Source organism: Sturnus vulgaris, chromosome 8, assembly GCF_052056855.1.
Source record: "Sturnus vulgaris isolate bStuVul1 chromosome 8, bStuVul1.hap1, whole genome shotgun sequence".
Lineage (NCBI taxonomy): Eukaryota > Metazoa > Chordata > Aves > Passeriformes > Sturnidae > Sturnus > Sturnus vulgaris.
The window spans coordinates 37,191,792-37,211,103 of NC_142250.1; the positions used below are offsets into that span (position 1 = coordinate 37,191,792).

At 53.4% G+C, this 19,312-nt stretch overlaps 1 protein-coding gene across 2 annotated transcripts in view; it reads right to left on the bottom strand.

The window, feature by feature from the left end:
* EBF3 (EBF transcription factor 3) overlaps nucleotides 1–4,660 on the bottom strand; it is a 119,080-nt gene extending 114,420 nt beyond the window's left edge. Inside the window, exons 1-4 of one of the 2 annotated variants that reach the window (XM_088169468.1) lie at nucleotides 3,989–4,660; nucleotides 3,601–3,757; nucleotides 3,111–3,174; nucleotides 2,323–2,378 (exon numbers count right to left, since the gene is read on the bottom strand). In XM_088169468.1, the coding sequence (XP_088025594.1) occupies nucleotides 2,323–2,378; nucleotides 3,111–3,174; nucleotides 3,601–3,757; nucleotides 3,989–4,122 (411 nt within the window). In that variant the 5' untranslated portion in view covers nucleotides 4,123–4,660. The remainder of the gene's footprint in view (nucleotides 1–2,322; nucleotides 2,379–3,110; nucleotides 3,175–3,600; nucleotides 3,758–3,988) is intronic. The other variant, XM_088169467.1, reaches the window with a different exon arrangement.
* Nucleotides 4,661–19,312: the final 14,652 nt, after the last annotated feature.

A 19,312-nucleotide genomic window follows, 5' to 3' on the forward strand; every position in this document is an offset into this window, starting at 1 on the left:
CTGAGTGGGCTTTGAGCATGGGCTCTAACAGATGGTGCGGAGCTCGAGGTGCGGGATCGGCCCTGCGCTCCCGGCGCCCGCCGGGCTGGGGGAGCGCCGGGCTGCGAGCAGCCTCCCTGCCTGCGGTTCCCTGCTTCCCTGACTGCTTCCCTGACTGCTTCCCTGCTTCCCTGCCTCTCCTCTCGCCTCCCTGACTGCTTCCCTGCCTCTCCTCCTGCTTTCCCTGCCTCCCTGCCTGCTTCCCTGCCTGCTTCCCTGCCTGCTTCCCTGCTTCTCTGCCTCTCGCCTCCCTGCCTGCCTCCCTGCCTCTCCTCCTGCCTCCCTGCCTCTCCTCCTGCCTTCCCGCATCCCTGCCTGCCTGGCCGTGTCCCCGCACAGCCCGGGCTGTGAATGAGGGCTGGGGTCCGAGCGAGCCCCCGGCCGGAGCCCCCCGGGGCTCGCAGCGCTCCGGCAGCCCCGCGGAGGGGCCGGGGGGGTCCCCACCTCCAGGTATTGTTTTGCAAACAGAGGGGGTCATAGATGACAGCGCAGACATAACAAGGCGGCTGTGGCCGCGAGTGTTTGTTGTCGCAGCGTGCCATATAACTTCTGGTGATTGTTACTTTTCCTCTGATGAAACCACGTATTTATAAGTGATTTATTTTTTATTTTGTAGCACAAACAGAAATCCATAAACTGTCGGTTCAGCGCCATTGACTCTTTGATCAGTTACTGGGCTATTTTTTTTCCTCTCCCGTCAGCGAGGAGAGATTAAAAGCCTTTATTTTCAGCCCTTTTTCTGCTGCAAAGGTACGAGCCGAAATGGACAATAAAAGTGCACCTCGAATTCATCCTCTCTGCTCCTTTATTCGGCGCTAACGAAACTTATAGCTGCCTATGTCAGCCTCTTAATTACACCACTACAGCGATTTCCGAAAACATTTAGCTGCTGTATACAAAGGAAATAAACCCACATTGTCAACTCGAGAGCGCTCCGGAGTTTAAAAGGCTGCTCTGTAACCCAGCGAAATAATTATTGAAGGGTACGACGCCTCCGTCTTTGTCAGAGTAATTGTACTTGGCCTGTCAGCTCCGCTTTTCTCCGGGAGGAAATCCCACTATTTTACTCCTGGAGGTTTTTACATCCAGCCCGGCTTTAGGCAGCAGGAGTAGAAAGTTTCTGCGGGGTGGGAGCGCGGCCGTGCGCGCAGCTTGCGCGGGGCCCACCCCGACCCGGGGGACTCTCCTGCCCGCGCCTCGGGGGCTGCAAAGTTCCCAAAAATAATGGATGTGGACAGGCTGGCCTCGGCCGGCAGTGCAGAACAGGCAGCGGTGTTACAGCCCGGCAGGCTGGGGGAATGGTTTTAATTTCCATCGCTGGGATCTGATTTCAAGAACACTGGAAATTATTCCCCATTCTCACCTTCCTCCCTACTCCTCCAAAAGATATTTAATAAATAACAATAATAAAAAAAAAAAAAAGTCGTGAAATATCTCTCCAGGAAAAAAAATTAAAAAATGAAAAAAGGAAATAAAGTTGATTAAATCCCAAGCTCTGTGTCTGTAATTGCTGTGGTGCAACGCTGATAACACGTAGTTATCATCGGAAAAGTTGACCAAGACAGGTTAAATAATTTAATAAGGAACTGCTTGTAATTATGTTATTTACAAGGTATGACAGAGGTTTGAGGAAGAAACAGAAGCTGATCTCAGGGAAATGGACGGGTTTGGGTGACCCCTGGAGCATGGAGTTTGAATTATGGAGATGGGGGGCTGAGAGGTGAATATGGACTAGAGGAGAACAAGATGACTTTTCACCTCAGCACATTTAACTTTTAAATCCAAATAAACGTCTCGCGTTACTGGATGGTCGCGTTATAAAAGAAAAAGGACTAATCCCGGCCAGTTTCAGAGTGTGGGGAAGGGGCTGCCCTTTCCTCACCGAGGAAAAAATATCTCAAAAAAAAAAAAAAAAGTTATAGAGGGGGAAAAGTGCATTTAAAAATAAATCTGGGTAACTCGGTGGGATTTTTTTTTTCCTTTTCCTTTCTCCCTCGCTAAATTAATTATATCAAACATCTGTTCCCATGACGTCGTCCTCGATGCCACACACACCACTGAATGATCTCAACGCTGCCTCGAAGAGCAACAACACCACACCTTTTTGGCTTTCCCAAATATCCTCCGGTAATCGGGATCTCAGTCAGCAGCTCCCTGATTTACTCGCTCAGGTAAATTAAAAGTAGGCGCGCTCCGGGGGTTCGCTCGCCCCCCACCTTTCCAAGCGAGGGCAAAATACAAACTTAGGAACTCGCGCGGTAAGAAAAGAGAAAACTTTCTCACCTGTTTGGTCATGGAGTCTATTAGCCGAACGTACAGGTCCTGCTCTGTCCTAACTCCTGCGGAGGGAAAGCACAGACAAATTCCGATCAGGATTTCGGGAGCGAACCCCCCCAATCCCACAAGGAAAGGATGAGGTCAGGCAATTAACCGCAGCGGGCAGGGATCGGCCCCGCGCCGGCTTCAGCAGAAAATTCAAAATTTCAAGAAAAGAAAAAAAAAAAATTTAATAACGATAAAAATTAGCCGGGAATCAGCCGGTGCCGGAGTTGTGTTGAGCCCGGTGCTCGGGGGGCCGTGGCCGAGCCAGCCCCCCCCCCCGGCCGCGGCCCCACGGCCCCGGGGAACACGCGGGACCCCGGGCGCTGGAGCTCCGCGTCCCCCCGCGGCTTTTCCGCGCCCGAGGAAGCGGCTCCGCCGGGCCGGGGCTCCGCTCTGCCCGCTCGCCCCATCCCAATAATTACTATCAATTCCCAAAACTGAAAAAAAAAAAAGTCCCTTAAAAGTGCCGCTGTGCCCGAGCAGCCATCGATCCCCTTTTTTACTTTCCACTTCAAGCCCAGCCGGTTAATCATGTGAAGTACCATTGACTTATCGATCCTTTATGTTTTGTTTTCCTTATATGCCAAGGAAAGAGCCGTGTTTACACGCGTGTAATTTTAATCTCGAAATCTTTATATCCTTTATCCCCCTGCACCCCCCCCCCCCCCCCCAAAAAAAAAGGCCTCGGAAGGAAAATCAGACTTTTCTGCGGCACACGGACGCTCAAAAATGAGAGAACGACAACTTACCATTGCTATACAATAACTGAAGTTTATAATGAATCCCATTGTTAGTTTTTTCATTGTTTGGCTCCTGCAAGCAACGATAAATAATTACATTTAGCATGAAAAATATCGCCCTCCTCCTGCTGCCCATTTTCTCGTCCCTGAAGCGGCTCGGAATTAACAGTTTGCAGAAATTCAGCCCACGGTCACCTCTTTTTTTTTTTTTTTTTTTTTTTTTTTCCTGGTGTGGAGCGCTGATGATGTCATTAGCTCGGTGCAAATATGTCATGTTTTGCCGTTTTCCCGGTGTTTAAAATAAGTCGGGGGCCGCGGCGCTAAGTTTCTAACCCCGGGGTCTATTCGGAGCGGCCGTGAGACCGGGGGGAGCCGCACGTGGCGTGGGCGCCGCTGGAGTGCCGGGAGAGCTGCCGTGCTGGGAATGAGCTCTGCTCCACTCAATTACGCTTAAAAAATTAAAAAAAAAAAAAAAAATTAAGATAACTGGCAGACTTACTTTCTCTTTCTCCACAAAGTCCACAAAAGCTGTTCTCTCAATCTCCACCGGCTGTCCCTGCCTGTCGTACAGAGCTAAGACGAAGTGGAAAAAATTGGATTTTCTGAGATTGGAAGGCGGCTGTTTCTCGAAATGTGCCCGAGCCAGCCCCACGCCGCTGCGGGAGAAAACAAGACAAGGCGTGGGTGAGAGCGGCGGGAAGGGGCGCGCAGGCTCCGCGGCCGCGGGGGGATGCGGGGGGATGCGGGGAGCGCGGAGCGGCGCGGAGCGGGGAGGCTGTAACTGATACGGGGCGGGCGGGGGGGGGGAGTTAAGGGGGGGGGGATTTACGGCCGGGATGAGAAATACAGGAGGAGAAAACCGCCGGGAGAGGATTTGGCAGACGTACCTTTGGGCGGCCGTGTTAGCATCCACTACCCCAGCTGTATGCATCCATGAGCGGACGGGGTTCATCCCACTGCCCAGCGGTTCTTCTTTCATGGTCGTCCCACCTCTTGGTATATTTTCCTGAATCCCAAACATTAAAACAAATTTGGGCAAAACCAGCTCCTAACCAAAAGGGGTTAAAATTGAGGGAAATGTCAGATACGGGGTGGGTTGGTTGTTGCTTGATTTTCTCTCTCTCTCTCTCTCTCTCTCCCTCCTTGGCGACTGGAATATAAGAGATGACTTTACTCCCTGTGATCAGTAGGAGAAAAGCTCAGTTCAAGTCTTGCTTCCTTCTTCAATCTGTCCTGTATTGGCACGACATAAACAATTTACTGAGTACTTCTGTGCGGCGAGTTGGATGGCGTTCCAGTTTGGTGGTTTAAAAAAAAAAAAAAAAAAAAAGAAAAAAAAAAAAAAAGAAGGAAAAAGTATAACTGCAGCCGGCGACACTGCGAGGTGGCTTTTTTTTTTAGGGGGGGAGGGGGGAAAAAAGAATAAATATTTTTGTTGTTGTTGTTTGCAGACGCGCTCAACGTGGTGTCATCCTAGTAAAAACCGGCTCGGCAAAAAAAAAAAAGCTTCAGGACACTGCTGAATCGACCACTTTCTGGCAAGGCTCTCCTGCTCCAAAAGACAAATAAACGGGGGGGAAAGGGAAAAAAAAAAAAAAAAAAAAAAAAAAATCCTGATTACCGCGGAGGTGTTGCCGGGCACACGGGAGAACGGGGCGCGGGCCCGTGGCGGCTCGCGGAATGGACGGAGGCGCGCAGAGCCCGGCCCTCCCTCCCCGAGGAGCGCGCCCCTTCCCCGGGAGCCGGGCCCCCGCCGCCGCGGGAGACGTGGCGTCACCGATGACGTCGCGGAGAGGGCGTGGCCACGCCCAAATATGGAGCGCGGGGTCCGGCGGCGCGCCCGCCCGTTCTGCACACCCCCCCCCCCAACCCACCCACCCACCCACCCACCTTCACCCACCCCTTCCCACCCCCGCCACAGCCACAGCGACGGCGACACGCGGGCCGGGCTGCGCCCCCCGGAGGGGTCACGGCTGACCCCAGCGCAGGGGTCGCGGCGCGGCTCGGGCCGGACAAAGGGTGGGATGCTGGGTGCGCCCCCCGCGCTATAAATGCAGCGCGGACATGGCCAGGGATACCTGTGCCTGAGACTTGGTGTGCACACGCAAAGCCAGCCCCGGCTCTAGGTCCATCTGTGTTTGTGTATCTCCATAGAAATATAGATTTCTGTGTATTTGGTCTGTTTGTATACGTTTTTATATATTGGCATATATGTGTATATTGATATCTATTTGTATATTGATATATAGCTATTTTTATATATTGATATTCTTATATATTGATATTCTCATGTATCGATATTCTCATATATTATATTCTTACATATTATAGTCTTATACATTATATTCTTATATATTATCTTCTTCTATATTATATTCTTATATATTGATATTCTCATATATTCTTATATATTGATATTCTTATATATTACATTCTTATCTATTATATTCTTATCTATATTGATGTTCTTATACATACTGATATTCTTATATATTGATTTTTATACATATTGACGTCTTTTATATATTTACATGTTATATCTGTACATCGTCTCCTCAACTGATGAGCCTTTTCCACCCAGTGTGGGCTACGACTTCCTTGTACTATTATTTTTTATTATTATTATTTTTTGGTGTTTGTTTTTGCGAATTTCCCACGTCCCCGCGTTAATATTTCCCGAACTCGGGGAAAATCGGCGCTCATATCTGAATGAATCGGTGAAAATCGAAAGTCCGATTTGTGTTATCAGGATCCCCTTTCTCCAAGGGGTGAGGGAAAAGAATGGGGGGAAAAAAAAAAAAAAAGGATGTGTTAGAAAGCAATCTATTTTGCTGGTGTTGGGGGTTAATGACTATTGCCAAAGATAAGTGAATTATCAAAGCTGTTGCTCTACCCGATCTCAAAATCCATTACATTGCTGGCCGTCTAATTAAATACGTAAGTATAATAAAATCATATTTTATGACTATTTGAGGGTAATGAGATTAGTCTTTAGAAGCGATCGCCACATATTAAAGATGCCACTGTCTATAGAATGTTAATAACCTTAAATCAAAGTGTATGGAAACTATTCATGAGAAATTAAAAGAAAATTCCTGTATTCATAATCAGCCCGGAGCTTTTGAGGTACAGTAGAGCAGATTACAAACCCAAACACTTTTAACGCGCAGAGAGAGATACCAAAGTTCCCAAACAATGCCATGCTCGCGGTGGCATTTGGTGGCACGGACACATTTGGGGACCTGGAGCCGGCGCCGGGGGCTGCGGGTCCCCCCAGCCCGCAAAATCCTCCCTGCTAAAAATCAGGTAAAAAATGTCCAACACCGCTATTATTGCAAGATATTTCCTCAAATGAACAACGCCGAACTTGGTGCTTCCCCTCCGCTAACGAAAGCTTAAAATCATTTACAGTATCTTTAATTCAGATTACACGCGCCAAGGCGATTTAAATCTGATTACCAAATTAGAAGGTTTTAAAACAAATCCTTTTAAATCTGATACTGTTGACTAAGGAGGGGAGAAAAAAAAAAGTTCCATAAGCCCATCACATAAGGTAACGATCCTGCCCCAGAAAGAAAGGGAGTTTTAAACCTTTTTGACAACAAATGCAGCTGCCCCACTATTTTGGACGATATTAAGCGAAAATGAATGCAAATCTGTGTTCAGAAGCCATCTGGCCAGGAATGGGGGAATCAGCTGCTCCTCACAACAGGCTCTGAGCCTGAATCTATTTCAGCTCATTTTCTAGATCATCTGGTCCTGCACCCAAAGCGTGGAAAATACGGTCTTTATCATTCACCAACTTTATCTTTTTTTTTTTTCTTTTTTTTTTTTTTTCTTTTTTTTTTTGTCACTCTGGCTGGCTGGAGCTGCCGGCGGCCGGGGGAGCCCTCCCGGGCTGCTGCTGCTGCTGCTGCCGCTTCCCGCACCGCCCCGCACGGCTCCCAGGCCGGCATCCCGCGGGGTGCCCGCCCCCGGCGGCTCCTCGCTGTTCGGTGGCTCCGGGAGGGAGGGAGGGAGGGGAGCGGCGGCCGGGCCCCCCCAGCCCCGGGCGGGTTGCGGGAGCGCAGCCCCGGGCTGGGCGCACCTTGCGCGGAGCGGGCAGGGGGTGTGCGCGGCTGCGGGGGGCCGGCCCGAGCCCTCCCGGCTCCGCGGCCCTCCTCCTTTTCCACCTCCTCCTCCTCCTCCTCCTCCGGCGCCAAGTCTCCCTTTTGTGTGAATTTACGGGGTGAGGCTTCAGTGATCCCCCCGCAAATTTGCATTTAAATAGCGACATCAAGCGATGCGCGTGCCACACACCAGCGGGCTCCCAGATGTCACGGCGGAGGAGCTCAGATGGCCGCAGCCCAGCTGTCCCCCGGCCCGGCCCGGCCCCGCTCCGCTCCGCGCCCCCCGCACCGCCCGGCCCGACACGGGCAGCCCCCGCAGCGCGTCCTCCTGCCCCGCACTGGGGGCCGGACACGGAACCCCGCGCTGTGCGCGGCTTAAAACTCACGCTTTTATTCCTACCGCCCTGAGAGTATTCCCTGAAACTTTATTATTTTATTTTTTTCCCCCCTCGGGATAATCCCCTCGGGACTATTATCTCAATCATTTCACTTTTTTTTTTTTTTTTCTTCTCTTCACCTATTATTATTTCTTGTTTATTTCTCATTTCACGGTTTAAATCAACCAAGTTGGAGAGCGTAATTTTGGTAATTCCGCTATTTCCTCGACCCTGGGCCGGCCCTGAGCTGCCCAGCTCCGCGCTTCTCACCGCACAAACTTTCCCAGCGGGAAGTTGCGGTGGGAGCGGCTGCCCCGGCCCCGCTCTCGGGGGGCTCGGCCGTGTCCCCGCAGCTCGCCAAGGTCCATATTTCAATTTAATTGTTGGAAGGCGCCTTCATTACCAACGCGCCGGGTTACACCGGGCGTAATTTATGCCCGGTGTAACCGAAGCAAATCTCTACAAACTCCCGTGCTGCAGGAGGGAGAAATTGGTGTTTTGGGGTAAATTGGTATTTTCAGGTACGGCGGCCCCGCGGCCGCTGCTTCAGGGCGTTCATCCCCGGCCGGGCGCTGATAACGCGGGGGCGCAGCGCGGCGGGGACCCAGCCCGACCCTTGCGCGGGGGGTCGCGCATCCTTGGCCAGGGGTAGAGGCCGAACGCGGCCCAGCAGCGGAGCGGAGAGGAGCGGAGAGGAGCGGAGAGGAGCCGAGGCCGGAGCTGCCGCCGCTGCTTTGGGGCTCCTCGGCCTCGCTGCCAGCCCAGGCCCCCAGAGCCCCGCCACGGGCAGAGCTTGCGGGAAGGGCCGGGACCCCCGCACCGCCCGCCGGCTCCCCTTTCGGGACGGATTCACCCGCGCCGGGCTCATTTCAGAGCTTGGATTCGCATTCCTGAGCATCCCGGGCCCGCTGCGAAGCGCAGGGGGCCAGCGGTGCGCTCCAGCCGCCCGCCCCGCGGGGCGCAGCCGGGCGCGGGCACGGCCAGGGGGGGCTGAGCTGCTCCGCGCCCCGCGCAGGCACCGCAGGGCGGCTGCAGGGCGAGGGGACGCTGTCCCTGTCCCTGTCCCCGGCCGTGTCTGGTGGCCCTGGGTCCCCTCGGCCGGCCGGCCGCGCACCTCCCGCGCTCCTGCGCGGATCCCGGCCAGGCTGAGCGGAGGCGCGGTGGGTCGGGCTCGGGGTCACGGAACTCCCTGTGGGTGCAGGGTTGTTTTATCCAAACTGGCTCTCGGCCCTGCGCTCCCCCCGGCGAGCTCCCGCGGCCCTGCGCCCCGATATTGTTACATCAAAATTAGTTATTTAAAAAAAAAAAAAAAAAAAAGGAAAAAATAAAGGGAAAAAAAGACTTAAACTTCCGCCGTGCCCGAGAGCCAGCCCTGCTAGCCGTGCCCCCAACGGGAGCTTTTCCTCGGGAATAAACTCCCCGCGGGCGCTGCCCGGCTCCCGGCGGCCCGAGGGCGCGGCGCGGGCTCTGCCCTCCCGGTCCCCGCGGGATGCGCGGCCGCGGCCCGGGGATGCTGCGGGGCCGCGGCGTCTCTGCCCCCCGGGGCCCCGGGAAGGGGCTTGGGGCTGCCCGGAGCCGCGCAGGCGGAGGAGCAGCCGCCCCCGCGGAAGAGCGCGGGCGCGCAGCCGGGGCCGCGGGGAGCTGGCGGCCGGACAGGTCCCATCGTGCGGCGGGAACAATATAAACTGACTCCAACTGAACAAACAAGGATCGATCAGATAATTTCAGATATTATAATTGGCTTTAATTAAACACACTTCGTTCTAATTAACTCTGAAATTTTAGCATGCTTTGGGACGTTGGTGTCTGATTTGATATTGTCAGTCCAGATGTCCTAATAAAATTCAATCCTCCACTCAAGACTTCAATATTCACTAAGAACAAAATGCAAATTAAATGTAAAACCTAAAGTATCGCCAAAGGTATAATCAAGAAAGGTGTCTCAAAACTTCTCACTTTTTATTACGCAGTAGTTAGAAAATGCAGATTACATCCTAACAAGACCTCGACTGAATAATAGAAACCTTAACTCTTTCGTGGTCAGGGCTCGCTCTGCCCTGCAGGAATCCGGGAACGTCCTCCGCCAGCGCACGGGAATTACCCGCGGTGCGGGGCTCCCGCACGGACCGGCCGCGGAGAACCGGCGCAGCCCCGCGGTACGGGCCGCTCGCCCCGCAGCACTGGCGGAGCAAAACTTGCCTCTGTCACCAGCACTTTTGTCCCCGAGGCGAGCGGCGGCGGGGCCCGGGGCCGGCCGGGTGAGCAGAGCCCGCTCCCGCACGGCGGAGCTGCGGGAGAGCCCCGGGAGCGGCACCGGCACCGCAGCGCTCGCCCGGCGGGCGGGACGGGGACACCCCGAGGGGGACACACACCGGGGGAAGGTCCCCGTCCCCTCGGCCCCGAACTGCCTGGCCATTTCCCCGCGAGCCACAGCGCTCCTGTAAATAATTCAAGGCTCCGGAGCGGGGCGGCGGCGCGGGGAGCTGCGGGGAGCCCGCCCGGTGCCTCCCCCGGCCGGTGGCCCCGGTGCCGGTCCCGGGGTGCTGCACCGGGGGACCCCCGAGCCGGGCTCGGCGCCAGCACATCGCCTCGCCGCGCTCGCGGAGCTCCAAAAGCCGGGCTATTCCCACATTAAACATTTGTATGTTTTCCATGCTAATGGAGTCACTTAAAGCTGTTGCTAATTTAACTTTTTAAAAAGGCCACAGCGCGGTGATTTGCATTTTCTTTAGGATATTGAAATGAAGGGAAAACTGCTGGGCGGTGAGGCTGCCCCGAGCGTAGCTGGGGGCCATGCCGGAATGAAAACAGGGAAAGAAAAGAAGAAAGAAGGAAACCGCCGCTTCTTCCCGACTGTTAATAAGCAATTTGTCCCGCCGCGATTTACATTGCAAAGACAAACGTGTCGGGGCGCCCGGCCCGGCCGGGGCCCCCCGGGCCGCTCCCCCGCTCCGCTCTGCCCCGACATCACCCCCGCAAGCCGCGCTCCCGCATCCCGCCAGGCGCGCAAATCCCGCGGCCGCGGGCGGCCGGAGGGGGAGAGCAGCGCGTTCCCCTCGCCCCTCGGGCTTGAATTTCCAATGAATTTCCGAACGCCCCGGTCTGGGTAAACAACAAGTGCTGGGCTGGCCGTTTCCCTCGGCAGATCCCCTCTCGCCGCCGCCAAGGCTCTGTAGCGTGGGGACCGTGTGCCATCTACAGGACACTGCGCGGGCGGCCGCGCTCCGCGCCCCCGGCCCCGCCGCCTCCCGCTCCCCCCCGCCACATCCGCCAGCAAACATTGATTATTTGTTATTTCAACTTTTTAATTTTTTTTTTTTTTTTAGCTTCGGATTAAAACTTTGCGGTGATAAAGATTGAGGCGCTGCCCGCGATTTTTGAATTTAATTAATTTTTTTTTTTTTAAGATTAAAAGATGCGAAATGTAAAGATAATGCGATTTGATTTGTTAGTCTAACTCCGCGATTTGAGAGTTGATGTCCCCAAAGACCGGGCGAGCTTTTTCCCTTTATTTATTTTTATTAAAACATCAATCTACTCTGGAGCTGGGTGAACTCAGTTTCACCTAGAGAACATAAAATTCTCCATACCAAGGAAATAAGCACCTTTCATAAATCAACAGTATTCCTGACAGATCGATCAATTTTTGGTTGTTAATCCGAAAGGAGGAGTTTTAATTGCTTTCTGCCTTTTAGCCCGGCCACCTCGGCGCGGCGGCTCCGGCAGCGCTCGGCTCTCCCCTTCTGCACTCGGGAGGGGGCAAAAAAAGCCCCGGAGACCCTTCCGCGCCGCCGAGAGCCCGCGCAGCGCCGCGCAGCATCCCCGCCGCGCTACCTGCGCGCAAGCGGCCGGGATGCGCAAAGCCGAGGGACGGACGCGGCCGTGCAGGGGCGCGCAGGATGCGCGCAGAAACCGCGGGCGGCGGCTCCGGCTCACGGCCCAGCCCAGCCCAGCCCGGCCCGGCCCTGCCCGTCCCAGGTAAGCGGAGGCTCCGCCGCTCTCGCCCCCCGCCCGCGCCCCCTTCCCGCAGCCCCGCGCGCGGGGAGCCGCTTACCTTGCGCGGGTGCGGCGCGGAGGGCAGCGCGCACGGCGGAGGGGGACGCGGCGGAGTGTGCGGAGCTCCCCGCGCTTTAATACACTTCTCAGGCAGCGCAGCCCGGCGCTGCGCGGCGCGCAGCAGTGCGCCAGCGCCCCCCCGCGCTCTCCGCTGCGCGGGCGGGGGCGGGCGGGAGGCGCGGGGCGCCCGCGGGGGCGGAATCGACGGCGCGGCCCCGGGGGGGAGCGCAGGGAAAGGGGGGCGAGCCCCGACCTGGGGCCGTCCCGGGCCGCCCGACCCCGCCGCGCATCCCCGCGCCCCGTCCGCTCCGTCCCGGCACGCCGCGGGTTCCCGTCCCGCATCCCGCGGAGCTGCCCCGCGCCCCGGGCCGCGGAGAGACCGCCCGGCCCCGCGTCCGAGCGGCCAAGAGCTCCAGGAACGCAACAGGATGCGACCCCCGGGGATGTCCCGCGTGGGAACTCACCGCTCCTGGCTCCGCCGAGGCGCCGCTCGCATCTTTCCAACTCTTTTAATTCCCCCTCTCCGGCCGGAGCCGATGCCCAGCGCCCACCTCCTCCATCATACTGGGGCGGAACTGGCGGCGCTGGGCTCCCAGAACTTCCCGGCTGCTTTGCGCTTTGATTTGAAGCGCGGGCGGCCGTGCCGGCGATGCGCAAAGAACGCGACTGGCTGCGAGAGATTTTATTTTGTTTATTTCTGCTCTTCCTTCCCCTCCCTCTCCCAGTTTAGTCCAGGAACTCCCGCAGCATTGGTTAATCCTCGAGGAGGGATAACTGCTGAGATCTTTAGCGAGCTCTCCGCTTCTACGGATACTTCCTAGAGCTCCAGCAGCTCTGTGAGGGATGGGCAGCTACAAGATGTGAAGGTATTTAGAAAAAAAAAAAAAAAAGTAGCGGTTTCCAAGTCAAGCAGATTCCTGCAGGGAAGTGAAGCCCGGGTTTAGGACTGGAACTATATTTATGAAAAATAAACCTATCGGTGTTGGCTTTGCTTATAAATTCAGGGAACTTTCACCCCCAGGTTTGTTCTGACGGCAGCTGCTCTCTGGTTTGGGTTTAATTTGTACAATGAAGGGTTTTAGCAGCTGGGAGAGGGGGGAGGCTGCAGGCAACGAGACAGGAGCTCGGATTTGGTGTTTGGAGGATGTCAGAGCCGTGTCTGGGGTGGGCATGGGGGTAGTGGCCATGGTCAAGGCTGCCCCGTGCACAGGTGAGCCCCACAGAGCTGCCTCTGGTCAGGGCAACCTCACGGGGTTAATTCTGTTCTGTTCACCCACAGACAAGCTCAGCTGCTGCTGAAAAACAGCTGCCCAGATGTGCTGCAGGCGGGGAAAATTTGGCTTAGCCCTAGAAATGACAGCACAACTCTGGTCCTACTCCCCAGCGTCCTGGGACATCCCCAGCACAGGGATGGAGCAGCACGGAGCTCCCTCAGCTCAGGGCTTGGGGAGGGGGTTCCATGTCTGGGCTGGGCTAGGAGGGCGGCCCTGAGGTCTGGGGACCCAGCAGGAATCGGCCAAAGGGGTCTTAGAAGGTCCCACGGGTAACTAACTGAGGGATTTGGGCTTTAACAGTTTTACAATATCCTGAGTGCAGGGGTTGGGCCATTCAGTTCGTATAAATGCCTGGAAAATGGTGGGAAATGCACACACTTTGAAAAGTTCTCCTGACTGGAGAGGCTAAAATGTCTCTGTGGGCTCTGTGGAGTCAGCAGGGATGAAATCAGGAGGCAGAGCCAGGGAGAGCCGGGTGCTCCAGGCCCGAGCCCAACACCTCCCCACAAAGCAAGGAACGTTGTGCTGGAAAAAAGTGGGAACTTGCTTTTATTTACAGCTACTCCCTCCCGCATGGACGCTGAGGTGCTGTCTTTTTGAGAAAATCGCTGTCCACAAAATATTTATCAAGCAGATTCCTCCAGAGCCACGTGATGTTCCCGAGGCTGCAGGGATGCTCTCCCCAAAATCTTCCCCCGCCCCGTTTTTGTTACATCCCCCCCCCCCCACCCAGAAAGAGCTGTAAGGCTTGGAAATTAATTGTTCCCCTCTCTTTCTGTCACCAATCCACTTTTTCAATATTTCAAAACATCCTATATATTTTTCTCGTGCTCGTGCTCCTCGGAAATGAAAGGTCGGTGCTGCTGCAGCCGTTCCAGGCAGCAGCGCTGGGGGTTAAGCGCTTTATGGGAAGTGTCAGGGATGTAAGAGGACATTGACTGGAGCGCTGCCCCTTCCTTAAGGATCTGTCTTTGTGCTCGGAGCCCTCCTGGCAGCGGGGGCGTGGGGTGGGAGGGAGGTCACTCCTCGTGCGACTTCGAGAGAGGATGTGGCAGCAGCTCCCAGCAGGGACCACGCGGCAACCTAAAAATAAAAAAAAAAAATAAAAAAAAATAAAAAAAAAAAAAAAAAAAATCCGCCGCCCCGGGGCGGGCTGTCAGGCGTGCGGGAACGCGGAGTTAACCCCCAGCTCCCGGGGATTCCAGGAGAAAACAGCGGCCACGGGGAATGTTCGCCTCCAGGCCGGCCCCAGCGTGCCCCGACCTGCTGGTGGAGACAGGTGGAGTGAGAGAGAAGGACGTGAGCACTCGGGAAAAATAAACAGCGGCCAGAAGAATATCGAATTTAAATGTTGCTAGCGGAGAACTCCGCCGGCAGACTCTGCTGGAAATTATCTGAGACACCACGGCACAAAAATGCTTCCTTTTCACGAGGCAAATGATCTAATCAAGATGTATGTGCATGACAATGCGCTCGCAGGGAGAGAAAGTCGGAGTTATCTGCTTCAATTACGGCACTTCCCGTGTCCCTGTCCTGGCAAAGGATGAGAATAATAAATATAAACCAGTTTTTTCTGAACCTGTAACTGAGTTGAGTAACTCAGCTCCCATTGAGCCGCACGTGAAGTATGTAAAAAAAAGAAGTTGCCAGGTAAAAATATTGTGAATATTCCAGAGGAATGAAATAGGAAATGAAATATTAAATATTATATGAAATGCTGGCTTGCAGCCAGCGGTGTCTTAATATCCAACAGGACATAGGGATGTGCCCATGAGGGAGAATTAATTGTGAGCCCTTGGCATGAGAATTGAAATCGGAGAAGGTTTTTGGGAAGTTGATATCCTAGAATCGATCATGGAATCACAGACTGCTTTGGCTTGGGAATGACCTTCAGGATCCTCCAGTTCCAAACACGTGGACAGGGAGGGACTGGATCCCACCCGTGTCCATCAAAACGAGGGCACTGCTGGAGAAATCCTTCCTTTCCCTGCTCCTCATCCCAGCCCTGGATGTCACCAGGGCTGGGGCACCCCAAGGCTCGGGCACCTCATCCCAGGCTGGAAGGACGTGGGGGTGCAAAGCTCCTGCTGGATTCCTGCAGGCACATCCCAGAGCAGGGAGGCACCCAGGTGGATCCCACTGCTCCAGAGGTTCTTTCCTTCCCTTCAGGTATTGCTATCCATAAATTATGGAGAGGGCTGGAATTCCTGTTGGAGCAGCTTCCTGGAGAAATGAACTTTGGCTGAGCACAAATAGCACATAAAGCAGGGAAGGAGATAAAAACCCATGCAGGCCTCGGTTTCCTTTGAGGTAAAACGAATGATCCCAGGTGTCAGCACCTCAGAGACCTGACCAGGTATGGTTTGAACTCACTAAATAATGGATTTTATTTTGTCTGCTTTCTTTTGGGTGGAATTATAGCCACAATCTGTTTTCCTGCTCCATTTCTAGCAAGCGAAATCTGTGTTTTGCTGCTTGAATTTAGTTCACAATCAGGTGCTCAGGTTTTATAAGGCTCAGATTTTTTATCTGTTGGAGTTCTAGAAATTATGTGTGATGGAGGTAAGAGCTTATTTATTATTTATTGCTTTTATTGTAGTGTAATAGCTGTGAAGTTTAAACATGAAATAAACTAAGAAAAGAAATCCTTATGCTCCGTGTATCAGCACAGAAGTGAAGCTGGCCAGGCTGACATCACAAACCCAAAAAGCAAGAATTTTGGGGATATTTCCATTAATTCATCCTGATCATTAGCAGTGCCAAAGGGTGTTTGTGACCTGCAGTGCTCCATCCCAGTGATCTGCTCAAAAGTAACACTGCAAAGACACTTCACTTGTTTATTTATTTCTGAAGTGATAGGTTTATCTCCTAATTTTGTTCTTGTTTCCCAGCTTTTTATAGGACTCTTGGACAGTTTATAGACAGCAGCTGACACCTGTAAAATTCACCTGGAGCTGTTCAGCAGTTTAAAACACCTCAGTGCAATTTATCCAGAACTCTCCATGCACAAAAAAGGCAAAAATTGATTGGAGTGGCTGAGGAACTCTCCTGTCCTGTCTTTAAAAAGTGGATATAAAGCTGTCAGCTTTTACAGCCGCCCTCACACTGCTTCAGTCAAGCAGAGCTTTGGAGGGGAGATTCCTTTCCCAGCCTGGAGTCAGGTCCAGGGCAGGGATGGGGTGTGAGGCAGCTCCTGCAGCATCAACTTCATCTGCATCATCTGCATCTGCATCACCTGCATCACCTGCATCTGCATCTGCATCTGCATCACCTGCATCACCTGCATCTGCATCTGCATCTGCATCACCTGCATCACCTACATCATCTGCATCACCTGCATCACCTGCACCTGCATCCCTTCCTGAGGAAAGCACCAACCTCTCAGCCCTGCTGGGTTTTAGTTTTATTAATAAATTCAGATTAGAAAAGTAATAGATATAGAAGAGGGGAAAAAAAATCTGATTTTAGCACTTTGAGAGCTTTGGCAGTGCCAGGCTGCTCCACCAGGGCTCTGTGCAGCCCAGGCTCAGGTGATCCAGGCAGGGGTTTGGGTTTTGGTGGCTTCCCAGGACAGGCTCCAGCACACATTCCTCAAGTTATTTGTGGGTTTTAGCATCTTAAACTTTTTTTTTTTGCACAATACACAAAGGGAGAAAAAATACTATATACAAGGTGCTCTTTATTTGTCCCTTGGCATCCTGGAGAAAAGGAGGCTCAGGGGGGCCCTTGTGGCTCTGACAGGAGGGGACAGCCGGGGGGATTTGGGATCTGGGAACAGGGACAGGAGGAGAGGGAACGGCCCCAGGCTGGGCCAGGGGAGCTCAGGGTGGAGAGCAGCAGGAATTTCCCCATGGAAAGGGTGGGCAGGGATTGGAAGTGCCCAGGGAGGGTTGGATCCCCATCCCTGGAGTGTCCCAGCAATTCCTGGAGGATTCTGAGTGCTCTGGACAAGGTGGGGATGGGCACAGCTTGGCCTCGATAATCCTGGAGTTGTTTTCCAACCCGACGGATTCTGGGATCTCTCCCTTAAAGCTGGTATTTCCAAACTGCCCCAAATATTCAGCAAGGTCAGTAATTCAGTATTTGTTTCCCTGGAAGCTGAGAGCTCCCAGACCGAGACGCTGCAGCTCCTGCAAATCCGGGTAAAGCCCGGAATCCCGGGCTAATCCCAGCACTCACAGCCATGTCAGGTTTGATCACCTGCTCAAAGCTCCCCCTCCCTGGGCATTCATCATCTCTCAGACGGGAGCAGGCAGCCATCCTTTACTCCCTCATGCCACATTTCCATGAGCATTATGTATTTCCGAGCCATTTTCCTGTATGGATATGCCAGGAATTGTGTGCAATATTCCAGAATGGTTCCAGCAGTGGTGCACAGGGGAACATTCCAGCATTAACCACCTCTCACCTCGCCCATTACTCTGTTTCTTCTCCTCACGTAGAGCGGTGCAAGGAGCATCTGATTTCCTGTTTAAGTGCCCTATAATCACTTGTTACACATAACAGCACACCTCCTCTTAATGCCCCAATCCTGCGAGCTGCCATCTCCACAGGCTTCAGCGAGTCCCTGTAAAACACTGAGCCCACCAGACCCAATCCCTGGAATAAAACATCCTGAGGGCTTCACCAAACCCCCCCCGGATGTGGACACAATTTAAAATATTTATTTTAGAAAGGTGAGTTATGGAGAATGCACAACAACCCTGGGCAAGTTTTCCTCAGCAATTAATTAATGCTAATGCAATTTTCTCTTTATTTTCTATAGCAGCTCCTCATTGCACCTCGTGCTCTGACTGCCCTGGCCAGTGGGATTTGCTGCTCAGGGAATTCCTTGTGGATTTTGGATCCAAACACAAACCAGACGAGCTGCTGGGTGCCCGAGCTTGGATGGATGAGATCCCAGCTTGGAAGGAACAATACTTCAATCAAAAGTTTAAATTACCGTATTTATTAATTTAAGAGGACTCTGCAGGTGCCCCCTGAGTGTCCTGAGCACAAGGCTGGGACCCAGGAGGATCAGAAAGGATCTTCTTGCCCTCTGAAACTCCCTGCAAGGAAGGTCTGGGTGAGGTTTGGTCTCTTCTCCCAAGACAAGAGGAAACAGTTTCAAGTTGTACCAGGGGAAGCTGAAATTAAATCTTGGGAAATTTCCTCGTTGTCCAGCCCTGGCACAGCAGTCCAGGGCAGGGGTGGAAGGATTTCAAAGCCCTGTGGATGTGGCATTTGGGGACATGGGGCAGTGCTGGGGCTCAATGACCTGGCTGGGCTTTTTCCAGTTCTGGGCTCCTGTGACTCTCAGTGTCCCCAGTTATGCAGCACCCAGGGACCCCCCCAAAATCCCCACCCTGGGGCTGCAGGGGTCGATTGGGTCAGGAATAGCCAGGTTTGGGTTCCTTCAGGGCTGTGCCAGGTGCTGCTCCTCACTCAGGAAGGGCAGGGTGTGCCCAGGTGGGGGCAATAATCCCAGCCAGGATTTATTTGGGGGGTCCTGCCTGGCTAAAGCCCCTCAGAAGGGGCTGCTCCTGGTGGAGCATGTTCCCTGGTGTACAAGAGGAGCTGTGCAGGCAGAGAAGCCTCTGTGTGTGAGGATCCCAGGCTCAGGAAGAGTTTCCTGTGCTGGAGGATGTATGAGGATGTGCTGAGTAAGTGAAATATTGGAGCATCAACCTTGGCTGTTTTAAACCCACTATAACCTCTGAGCTTTGTGATGTATGCAGGGATTCTGATTTTTTGGGGGTTTTTGGGAGATTATAATTTGGGCAGGATGGTTTTTTTCCCTCACATCCCCTCCCTGGAGCTGCTGGGAGCTCAACCATTCCCTGGGGGCACAGCCTGAACCTCTGGGTGCTCAGAGGTGGGGTACCCCCTTTTTTGGGGAGCACTTGCAGGTTTGTGCTCCAGGTGATGTGGGCAGCTTGATGTGAGTGTCTGAGAGCATAAAAAAACTCTTTAATTGGGATTTAATTTACATATTGAGACCTTGTGTGAGCTCCTATTGCTGGCTCTGAGGAAAGCAGCCCCTGTGTGTACAATAATGTGCCACTTTTTAGTTAACATGCTCTAAATTATTATTTTTGAGGCTGATGTGAAGCTGGGAGGGGGCTGCTGGAAAGTCCAGAGAAGGTTTTGGGGTGCCTGGATCTGTCTGGCATAGCCAGCCTTCCCAAAATGGGTTAAACCCCTCCCTGTGTACTTAAAAGTTGTACTTAAAATTCAGAAGTTCAATGTGGATTAATGCACAAAATGCACAAAAAAAAAAAAAAAATTAAGGGAAACAGAGAAATCGGGAAGCAAATTGCTGCTACTTTTTCCCTCCTAAATGCTTGAAAAAAAATTAAAAAAAGAGAAATGTCTTCCTAAGGCTGGTTTGGAGCCTGGAGCAGAGCTGTGGGGGG